Source organism: Falco rusticolus, chromosome 4, assembly GCF_015220075.1.
Source record: "Falco rusticolus isolate bFalRus1 chromosome 4, bFalRus1.pri, whole genome shotgun sequence".
Lineage (NCBI taxonomy): Eukaryota > Metazoa > Chordata > Aves > Falconiformes > Falconidae > Falco > Falco rusticolus.
In genome coordinates this window covers 29,924,501-29,935,787 of record NC_051190.1, presented here as the reverse complement: position 1 = coordinate 29,935,787, position 11,287 = coordinate 29,924,501, and the positions used below count along the sequence as shown (strand labels likewise).

The window sequence follows — 11,287 nt, the reverse complement described above, 5'->3', positions numbered from 1 at the left end:
AAGCGGCCCGACGGGTGGGCAGCCCCTGGGAGGGCCGGCCTCGCTCCGCCACCCCGCCCACAGCTTCTGCCCGGCAGCGCAGAGACAGCCCCGGCAGGGCACGGCCCCTCACGGGCGCTGCCCCCAGAGCAGCCGCGAAACGCCCCGCACCCGCCAGCGCCCCTGCGCCCTTTGACCTGTACCCTTGGCCACGCCCCCAGCTTTGCGACACTCGCTTTGCGGCCGAGCCCGGCAGCGGGCCGCCCCGGTAGGGGCGCAGTGGTCATGTCGCTGCAGCCGGTCATGGAGTGGAGTTGCCGCTGCCCCTTGGCCATGACCCGCGAGTGCTCCCGGCTGCTGCCGCGCGTCTGCGCCGCCCTGGCCGACCCCCGGCAGCCCGGCTCCGACGACACCAGCCTGGAGAAGCTGCTCGACTGGTTCCGGGAGCTGAAGGCGTTAGGTGAGTGCCCGCGGCCTGCAGGCGCCCCCCCTCCCCGCCCTGGCCGCTGATGGCCGGCAGGACCTTGGCGGGGGGGCGGCACCCCGGGGGAAGCCTCCCTCAGGTGCTGTGTCCTCGGTGACCCCTGAAAACCTGTTCGGTACCTGAGGCCTGTACCTGGGCTTGGGCTTCGGTTGATCCCCGGTTCGCCCTTGGCGGTTGTGAGGGGTTACGCTCAGCTCAGGCAAGGCCCTCAGAGAGGGCAGAAGGCCTGGCAGTGACCCTCTGTTTTCTGGCCTCTTCTCGGGCGACACCCGCTCGCTAGATCCCACCATGCAGCTGTTGCAGGACAACCCTTGCCTGACAGAGTTCATCACCTCGGTACTGGCACTGCCAGAGCCCAGCCCGAGCATCCTCTCCTTTACCCTGCGCTTGGCTGGGATACTTGCCTCTTCTGAAACCTGCTTCCAACACCTGCAGGTGAGTCGGCTACCCAGGTACCTGCTGCCAGGTGTCTGTTTCCCCCTTCTGTACGGGGGACACCTGAAAGTGTACGTATTCTGCTTATAAAACTTAACGGCATATATCAAACTATGCAGCAGATGGTGATACAATAATGAGGACTTACAATCGTACCATTGTTTTTCATTTTCTCATGTAAAGATGCTGTCTTCTTGCTTCTGTCTTGCCACAGTAGCACTATGAATGCTAATAGGTAGTGCTGCTCATTTTCAGCTCAAAATGGGATAACACTCTCTCACAGTAGGCATTGCAAAATATTGTAGCCCTGGACAGATCCTGTAGATTTAAACTGCACTAACATATGTAGTTTTCCTTCCATAGTAGGTTGATGGGAAACACCTGATTCCTGCAAAAACTCTGGAGCTTTTTAAAGCCCTGTTTTCTGCAATAGAATACATTTACAATACAAAACTCAAAACCCAAAAGGCTTCCTTCAGGAAAGAGATGCAGACAACTGCATAAAGCAGGCTTAATAGGACTGATACATACCTAAGTTGTCCCTAGCACCTTAAAAACAAGCAATTTTAATTTGAACATTTCTGTTGCCTAGTTCATGAAAGAAACGTATGTTGAGTTTAAGCATGGGATTCTGAAAATTTTCTATTTTAGTGATACTTTTAGCAAGAGAAGGTTTTACTACAGTATTGATACGCTTGACTTGGATGACAGAGCAGCCTCTCTAGTCCCCTTGAGCCCCTTTGCTTACTGTTTCCTCTGTGTGTTCTCCTCTGGCCTCAGCAGGAGAATCTGTTGCTCAGGCTCTTTGGCAGGAATGGGCCTCTGAGCAGCGCAGCGTGGGAAGATGCATCTGTGCGTAGTGGTTGGGTGGAGGGTGTGCGCAGCATGATGGATCACCACCCTGCCCTCCACTTCCTCTGCAATGGTGGTGAGTACTTCTCGGGCTGGTAACTCCCCAAATCCTCTGTGTCTTTTCCAGTCTGTTGCTGAGATATCAGGTGAGAGAGATGGGAGTTTTCATTTATTTAAGATAAAAATAAGTAATTTGTCAAAAATACTGAAGTCATTGAAAGATGGTGGGGTTTTTCTTAAATTAGTTGTGCATTTAGGTTTTTTTAATTATTTTTTTCCCCAAACACTGAAGATGGTGCCCTTTTTAGAGGGGAAAGAGGCACGTCTTACAAATCACATGATAAAAGTGTTCTGAAAAACAGAAAAGCCTTCTGTATTCTTATTTGTAACTCTTACTAAAAGGTACATTTCAGTATGATTTTTGTGTAGAAAGACTAACACGGGGCTCGTGTGTCTCTTAATACTTGCACACATTTGCAGTCCCATTGTTGTTATGCAGTAATCTGAGTTCTGTTGTTAACACCAACTTTAGATCCCATGTACAGAGCGGCCTAAAAGACTGGATTGGTATTAACACGCAGCATGTGCTGTTGTCCATGCAACGGAAGAGTAGCGCTGCTGCTGTTCATGTCTTTCCTACTGGTTGTGTCTGGAGATGGTACAGGCTCCTTCTGTAAACACACAGCGAGTGTGCTGTCAACTCTCCCAAAATTACTAATGTTATTTTGAAGTCCTCTTCGTGAGTTATTAAACCACCTGGAGATCTGAAAACAATTTTACTTTCTTCTTTTGTTTGCTTGTGTTGTTAAGAACTGGCTGACTTCGAAATGCTGTAGAGACTACAAAATAAACTATAAAAATCCCCACCAACACCATTTAAAGCTGTGTGGTACTTGAATTAGAGTAATAAATGGTTGGAGTGCAACAAGGCTCCACGTGACGATAGGAAGGTGGTTGTTTTTCCGTCCAGTGACTTGTTTTGTTTTCACACAGGAGGCATAGATGTGATCTTCACTCTGCAAGGGGATCCCAGCCTGTTTGTGGCTTCAGCTGCCAGTCAGCTTCTGGTGGACATGCTCACCCTCTCTGTAGAGCCTGAAACGGCTACACCTCTCAGTACAAAGGACTGTGACTGGCCAGCATGTGCCCGAATGATTATAAAGCGTATAGAAGATTCTCTTCAGTCCAGCTCTGCCTCTCACATCGAGCAGTCATTAAAACTGTTAACTACTTTGTTTGGCAGATGTACTGCTCCGTGGACTGTAGCGCTTTGGTTAGGCATGGCAGAGAAAATAGAATCCCTTTTAACAGAAGAGACTGTTCAAGCACAGCACATGCTGGCGAATCTTTTGCTTAACGTGGCATGGTAAAGACCTTCTGGGACCTTGGATCCAGTGATGAGATATACCTGTTTTCCACCATCTAATAAGACGCATGACTTAAACTGCTTTCTTCTCAGGTCCCCTTTGTTTTGTGACACCGAAGGCAGTTTTTGGGCGTTAGTGACTTCTGCTCTGGAGCGCTTAACCCCAGTACAAGTGGGCCCTTTGGCAGTGGGACTTCTGAAGCTCTACAAATGGTAGGACTTACTGCAATGAAATTTCTGCACTCTACAAATGTTTCTGTGCTAGTATCTCTGGTGTCTTTCCAAGAACTGTTTGTTCCTGTGCATTTTCCACTACGTTCCTTAATATGTAAGACTGGTTGGCAAGAACCATGACAGTAGCTAACAAACTTCAGACACTGGTAGTAAGAATAATGAAGTTTCACAGAGAAATTAAATGAGCCAATATAATCTTTCATTGTACACACTTGCATCTTACCTTCAGCCAGTCGATTTTAGGAAGAAATAGCATATTCCTTTAATTTTATACTGCTGAGGTTGGCTAAGATTTTTTTTTTGACTGCGTGTCAAATTCAGTAACCTCTGTTAAGTTTTCTCTGTCACAAACCCACTGACTAGTGTAAGAACTTTCACTGCTGTCCAACAGAAGCGTGCATCTGGAGACCGTCAGCAGTTGTGGAAGAACTTAGGTTAGAAGGAACCTATAGAAGTGATCTAATTCAACCTCTTTCTGAGTGCAGGACTAACTTCAAAGATAGATCAAGTTGCTCAGGGCCTTCACCATTCAGGTTGCAGATATCCCCAAGAAGTTGCAGATACCCCCAAGGAGGAGGATTCCACAGCTTCTCTGGGCAACCTGTTCCAGTGCTTAACCAGTTCCATTTCACTATGAAAAGTGTTTTCTGTATATCCAGTTGGAATCTACCCTATTGCAATGTAAGATTGTCTTGTGCCTCTCTGAGAAGTCTGCCTGCATCTTCTCCATAACCTCCCTTAAGGTAGTGGAAAATCATCAAGAAATAATCAGATGAATACAGCACATACAGATACAGGTTTACAGGATAAGTAACACCTGTGTCTTAAGACATAAGGTTTTGTTGAAAAGAAATGCCTCTCCCTAAACCCCCTTCTTACACAGAATCCTGTTCTCATTTACATAGCTTGATAAGGCTGGTTCTAAATTCCACAGCCATTTCTTCTCTGCTGTCAGTTAGCCAGGGAAGCTTCAAAGATGACTTGAATCATGATAATACTTTCATTGCTGGCTTGTTTAAGAGCCTGCGTGAAAAACATTATTCTGCTCAGCATTTGGGGGCAGATGTTTGGGAAGGAGTTAAAGTGTTCTTGTTTTGGTAACTGCCTGTTTCCTCCTTGAAGCCCCCAAGATGTGAAGATTCAGGCACTGACTGTTCTACTTCAGCCAATGGACTGTATTTTGAGAGCAGCCTCCCAGCCTCTGGAATATGCAGGTACAGTTGTGATAGAAAAATTAGAGGTTAGTCTGCCTGCCAGTGCTTTTAAGCGTCTGGTGCAGACAAAACTGGAGGAGGAAGAGTAGAAGTCAAGGACAGCAGCAGTGTTTGCGGTGAAGTACAGCACCCTACTAACAGTTGCATTTGTGGGGATATTCATACTACACCACTTAAATGTCTTGATTAACTTTAAAAATCACAGCCCTTTGTATGCACTAACAACCCAAACTCTTCCCTCCTTTGCTCCTCTAGGTCTGCTGGATGAGTCTGTTAGTGATCCCATCGCTGTTGAAAGTCTTCTGTCCTCCAAGTCAACTTGTGCTACTGTCCTGTGTCAGACCCTCGCTCATCTGGAGGAGCTGCTGTCTCTGGTAATGCTGAGAGAAGGAAAAAAAGCCAGGGATCAAATCGGTCCTTGAAACACAGTGTTAAAATTTGTTACAAACTTTTGCAGTACAGCTTAACAGAATGTGGAGAGACCTTGACAGTGAGAGCTTAGACTCCAAATAGGAAAACAGAGGAATACTGAGGCTTGTAAAGAGGGAGCGCACTTAATTTTAAGTCCGTCTTCACGAGCTTTGTTACCATACGTTACTTCTACTGCAATTACTGATCCAGTGAAAAAACATAAATTGAACTGCTTTCCCAAGCAGTGAGAAGAATCTCATATTCCATCTGTGCAGGGGTTTTGGGGAGAGGGGAATATAATTTTTTTGTAGTTATTAGCATTTTGATACCTTAAGAACACACTAGAAATTACAATTTTTGCTGCCTCCTGACTAAAAACTCCTGCTCTGTATACACACTTGAGACTTTAGCTGCAAACTTTTTTCTTATTTTTTTCCCTTTCTCCCCTCCCATTAGATTTGTTTGCCAGTGGATTTACCCTGTACATCTTTGCTACGCTCTCTCATGACAATATTACAATTCTGTAATGGCTTCCTGAGACCAGCTTCCCCTCTGGGAAGCACGATAAGCCGAATCTTGATCAATTGCTTCAGAGTACAGAGGTCAGCTCTTGATGTCCTAGCAGCACTCTCTGAGCAAAGAAGTGAGTTAATCTTCGCACTTTATTTTTTTTTTTAAATTCTAAAAATACTTGACTATTCTGTAGTCACGGAATTTTTTGTTCCTCTTCACCGATTGTTCAGAACGAAGACTACCATTTCCATTTCTGAAACTTGCTCATTTTTCCAATTCTTCCTACTGTCTTGGCTAGCCTTAATTTCTGTTGATGAGCTAGGGCAGGTAATACTGTGATTAAAAAGGTTTTAGTGGTTGTGAGAAATTGGATGGTTTTCCTTTACTCTGAAGACTGTACAAAACCAAACCCAGTTTTACCATCCTATGTCTTTCTGTATTTCAGTAGTTGAATTGTGATTCAGCTGCTGCTTCTCTCAGTATTGTTCATTCAGTTTTGTTTTCCACATTTCAGGCTGTGACATGCTCATCGAAAATCTATTTGATGTCCTTCTGGCATACCTGGAGAGTCCGAACACCAGCCCTACTGTGAGTATAGAACTAAGGAGACATCAAAGTCTACCAGCTTGCCCCAGTGGGACGTAGTTCTGAGAAACTGTCTGACTATAATTGTTTCTTAGCACAGTTTCTATTAGGATATGTAGGAGAGTTGTCTTGATTCTGGGTGGCTTGCAGGAAATTGCTAAAATGCTAATGAGCGAGTAACTGAGCAATACATCAAGTGTTCTTGAAAAGACAGGAGCTGTCCCATCTGAGAGTATCGCAAACATACTCAACATGGCCTTGAAGTATTGAATTCTTTGCGGTAAAGGGATATATTTTATTGCTTTGTTTTGTTCAAATGACACTGACAAATACAAATCAAAAGTTATATATAAATCAAAAGGCATTTTCCAGGTGTTTGTTAGGAATGTTATATAAGCAGCAGCTATTTGTAGCTTGCTTCTTAGTAGAGAAGCATATGCATTTGTTTAAATTGAGAATTTCTCTGTAAGATTGAGACTAAACCGAATTGTATTTAGCATAAAGGCAACAATGTGGCCTCTTGTAGTAAAGTAAATCTGCTTGATGTTGCTTCAGGTTCTAAAGAAAACATTTCAAGCTACATCCAAGTGGTTGGTGCGCTTGCAGGAGCTGTCCTGCTCCAACAGTCAGCAGCAACAAACTGAGAAGATTTTGGAAGGTAAGAAAGCTGTTCGAGTTGAGACAAACAGCAGCATATATGAAGTCTGCTCTTGTCTGCCTTTCCTGCTCAAAGCACTTAGTATTCATTTGTTTGCAATTATGGTGAATTTAGGTTTAGCTGCCCAAATAGTGCTTTGAAGAACCCTGTGAGAAACACACAGCAGCAGCAAAAGGGATTGGGTCAGCTGAAGTTATGTGGAAGTTGTGCAACGATTGCTGCACTAAGGCATGTGGCTTCTCATGTCCGTTCACATTTGTCGCTTGGCTTTTACAGATGTGTTTCTGGTGCTGCAGAAGCGTTTGTGCAGTCCTTGCTGGGAAGTAAGAGATTCTTCTCTGGAGTTCCTCACTGTCCTGATTAAACACTTGAGAGGTAGGTGCATAGATGTAACGGTTCAGATAGGAGTATTTATTTTAACGTTATGAAAGGCTGGTAAGGCATCTGACCTGTAACTGGAAGGCTATGAAAAGAAGGAAGTGTCAAGACTTTTACTCTTAGATCACAATCAAAATCTGACAAAAAGATCAATAAGCCTATCCTATTTTTCTGTTGAGCTCAGATCGCTGTGCCCACCTTAATGGCAGTTTTGGTGAGTTAAACTGAGAGGTGTTGAGACTTGTATGTCAAGTCAGGTGACAGTGCTTAATGGCAGATAATACTTCCCCTTTTTTCAGTTTGCTCTGCAGTAGAATCTGTTTGGTTTCACTCCTCAGGCTGGGGGCTGGGATTTAGGAGGCTAAAAAGCCTAGATCTGCTTTGCGTGCTTCGGATTAGTTACTGATTTTCCACTTCGCTGGTAGCTCAGGCTTTGCAGCAGGTAGCACTAAGGCAATGTTAGTTCTCCTACAGTAGCTCTGCAACGTTGGAAGAGAGGGCGGGTTGTTGTCGACTGCTGTTGTCCCCAGGTCACAAAGGAAGTATCCAGCAGACTCAGCTGCATTAGCAGTTTATCCTGCAGCCCCTCTCAGTGCTGCGCTTGCATTCTTATTTTTTGCCATATGCCTTGACAACAAGAAGGGAAGACTATGCCTCTGCTTGCCCAGAGAAAGTTTTTTCTTGCTGCTATAACAACCGTAAATGGATTTTTCCAAGTTCCAGTATCTAGCAGGGCTTGACTGAAAGTCACCAAGCTGCTGGAAAATGGGGAACCTGACACAGAGTATCTGTGCTCTTATGAGCAGATGCCTGGACTCTGTAGTGGCTCAGCTCACTGGCAGCTGTCCCTGCAGTCAGTGCACATCCTCGTATGACGCAAAGAACTGTTTGCATTGGAAACAGCTTCAAGCTCTGAGAGAATAAAAACTTGCTTCTCTGGATTGCTGTCTTGTATGCAGACCAGGATGAGTTCAGGCAGTCTCTCCTGTCTTCGGAGGTGCCCAGACTTACAGAAAGTCTCCTTGAGGATCCAGAAAGCTATGTGCGAGCAAGTGCTGTCACTGCTGTGGGACACTTGGCCTTCATTACTTACTTCGCTCCGGAGTCACCTGCTGAAGGGAATCAGTATAATAAAGAGGTATGACAACTTTATGTAGCCCACTGCAGGATCAGGCAGAACTACACATCAAGTGTACTGCTGTACTAATAACTTTCTTCACAAGTTATCTGCAGCCTCAGGCAGGCAGATTTTGCAGCCAGTAATGAGCAGACTAGGTTTTTTTTTAGTTCTGCTGTTGTTTCTTTGCACATTCCTCCCCTCATTGTGCTTTCTCTTTTTACATTTAGAACACTGTAGCAAAGCTTCAAGAAATTTTGTCAACGGATCCAGAGGGCTTTCCTAGGAGGGCTGTGATCAGCATCTTCACCAAGTGGCTGAGACAAGGCTGCACAGGTCAGCTGGAAGATACAGAGCAGTTTGTCTCTAGAGTAGTCCAAACGGTGGAGCATGACTTAGACTGGGAGGTCAGACTTGGTGGCTTGGAACTGGTTCAAGTTTTCTGTACTCAGACAATTTGCCAGCTTAGCCTTCCTAAATGCCCATATGCTCCTGTCTCATCTGCAGTCACTAGTTCCATTCATCAGAACGAGTCGCTGCAGATATTTTGCCGAGCAAAACTGTTCAGCTTTTTGTTTCGGTCTTTGTGTGACTGCGACAAACCAGTAGGTCAGAGAGCCTGCAATATACTGCTTGGCTTAAGTAACAGTTTCTATCCGATTAGTACCCTGCAGGATTCACAAGGGACTGAAGAGTCACCTGTAGAACATGGCATTGCCTGGTTAGAGAGGACACTAAAGCAGGGTTCTCTGGCCCAGAACTTCCCCACAGATGGTGGTAATGGGGTGGATTTTCAAGATCCAGAGAGCATGATGCTAGCTTTGGGTACAATAGACTTCATAGAGCTATGTTATGAGCTAAGTAAAAGTAGTGACTATGTGGAGAAAAGCCCCGAGTCCCTCTTGCAGGACATCCTCGCTACTGCGGGGGCCGTAGAAGAGAATGAAGCTGACTGTTACTGAAGCCATCTTTTACTCTGAGGGAGCAGTGCTTAAGCAGTTTTCTTCTGGAGAGATTTTTGCTACCAGTCATAAGTCTTTCTTGAGAGAGGATAAAAAAAATCTACGCTTAACAGAGAAAAGGATGGTTCTGTTAGCTGTTAAATGGGTTAGAAAATTTTGGTTTAATACTGATAATTTTTTTGTTAAAAAGTGTAGTCTCCAATAAACTTCCTGGTTTTCTAAATAAACACATTAAGAAATGCATTTGTTCTTTAAGTCCTTTGACTTTTAAGAAAGCACCAAACCATCCCTACATAAGGAAACATTTTTAAAAAGCAAAACAGTGACTGAAAGCAAGTTGTTGCATGCTCCTTTTAGAGCTAGAGTAGCTAAAACTAAAGAAAACTGGTATTAAAGGACACTTGTTTTGACCTTGTCCATATCTCCATTATAAAACCTGAGTTCTCGGGTTCCCTGTTGCATTTTGAGGTCTAGAGCAGAAGGTGGCATTGAAGGAGTCAAAACCTGATCATCCTTAACATTACAACCTGTCTTCTATAGATAACATACTTGTTTGATCTCAGTAGTGACACTAAAAAGCTGACTTTGTTTTTAATTGAAGCCAAAAGCAAGTCCCTTTTGTTGAATTTTTCAACAGCTTCAATTCTCCATTCCTAAAGGAAGGACTAGGATAGCTTCTAACTAGTAAGAGAAACTGACACCTGCAGCTTTTCCGTGATCCAATAGATCTGTGCTTAGCTTGGGTAAACAATGAGAAAACAGCAGCTATAGTGCGAATGGCAACACTGCTTTCTGAGAATACAATTTTTTTAGAAACTCGAGGAATACTGTAGCTTGCAACTTACTCAAATGTCTTGTCACATGCTAAGAAGCTTTCTGAAACCTAGGAGGGAAAAAACCCACCCAAAACCTACCTTTATCAGTAGGTCAAACCACACTGTATTCCTTTCCAGCACTGAGGTGTTAACGGAGTATCCTTTATCCTCATGCAGCCTACATAGGGGCAGGAGCACCACCCTCATTTTAGGCTAATGGAGGCTATAGTATCTAACACAGTGGGAGAACTACTGTCTGCTCCTTCAATATTATCCCTGCAGCAGTACAATGGGGTGGGATGTAGTTTGAATATCTTACTGCTGAGGTTGAAGATGTGCTCTATACCTTTTAATGAAGTCAGCGCGCTTACCTATCCCTCTGTGCACAGCTTTATGTATGACAGAGCCCCTGGGTGTTGCACCAGCAGCTGTTATTCGGAGAAAGTAGCTCTGCTTCTGATACACAGTTCTACCTGGGTAGAGCAGGGTCCACACCTGGCAAAAGACAGAAGATATTAGAAATCAGGCCCTTTCCTGCCGCTGCATTTTTCTCAGATATTGAAAGGGTTAGTGAGAGAGAAGGGCTTTGCTTTTAAAGTGTGCATTGTTCATGGAGTTTTAGTAGTTCTGTCTGGTGGAGGGATTATAGTTCCAAAACTAGCACTGTGTGTTAACAATAGGTCAGATATATTCCAGGAAAGGAGACAGCCAGTTGCTGAGTAAACATGTGCCTCCTGATCAGCGCTAGAATTCTTGCGATTTCAGAGTTGTGCAGTTTAGGAGATGCCAAGGAATTAATCAAATACCAGCAAATTGAAAAAGTGACTTGTTACAGAAGGGAAACTCACTGCTTATTACCAAGGTCTCTCGACTCCCAGACCTATTAATTTTTAATGCATTTTTTTTTTCTTTTTAAACTACTGGGGTGATGGTGACATTGTTAAGTTTATACCATTTGCCTAATTGCAGTCCGAAGTCTTGTTTATACACAGGATGCTTGTACACTAAAACCCAAAGGTACAACAAGCTGGGAGGGCTCCTTATCTTTAGAAAGGGAGCTAAGTCCTTTCATCTTTCATTAAAAACAGGTACCCGCCTCCAGCAATTAGGTGACTCAGTGCTGATTCTGTACTTCTCTCTTCTGAGCTCTCTGCATTGCCTTACTTTGTTTTCTCTGCTGCTCTACTTACAGTAGAGTCTTATTAACACCAAGATGCTTGCACTGACGTCCCACACTTGATAATTGGGAGAAACATGAAAGGTCATGAATATCTGAGCAGTGTG

General features: G+C 44.3%; 1 protein-coding gene across 2 annotated transcripts; it reads left to right on the top strand.

The window, feature by feature from the left end:
• The first annotated feature begins 3 nt into the window (after nucleotides 1-3).
• Nucleotides 4-9,431, top strand: BRAT1 (BRCA1 associated ATM activator 1). 2 transcript variants are annotated; one of them, XM_037382420.1, is made up of 13 exons: nucleotides 4-439; nucleotides 744-898; nucleotides 1,682-1,826; nucleotides 2,744-3,116; nucleotides 3,210-3,329; nucleotides 4,473-4,564; nucleotides 4,820-4,938; nucleotides 5,432-5,618; nucleotides 6,003-6,076; nucleotides 6,629-6,731; nucleotides 7,008-7,106; nucleotides 8,069-8,247; nucleotides 8,457-9,431. In XM_037382420.1, exons 1-13 carry the CDS (start codon nucleotides 265-267, stop codon nucleotides 9,186-9,188), a joined length of 2,553 nt encoding a protein of 850 aa, XP_037238317.1. In that variant the 5' UTR covers nucleotides 4-264; the 3' UTR covers nucleotides 9,189-9,431. The 2 variants fall into 2 exon arrangements, with proteins under 2 accessions (XP_037238317.1, XP_037238316.1); XM_037382419.1 differs by having other exon boundaries at nucleotides 6-439; nucleotides 1,679-1,826.
• Nucleotides 9,432-11,287: the final 1,856 nt, after the last annotated feature.

Bases quoted from the DNA above. Each gene is read 5' to 3' on its own strand.
- BRAT1 (XM_037382419.1), top strand. From the start codon at position 265: ATGTCGCTGCAGCCGGTCATGGAGTGGAGTTGCCGCTGCCCCTTGGCC. The intron at 3,117-3,209 runs GTAAAGACCTTC...CTTTCTTCTCAG, and splicing joins CTTTTGCTTAACGTGGCATG to GTCCCCTTTGTTTTGTGACA. The intron at 3,330-4,472 runs GTAGGACTTACT...TCCTCCTTGAAG, and splicing joins CTTCTGAAGCTCTACAAATG to CCCCCAAGATGTGAAGATTC.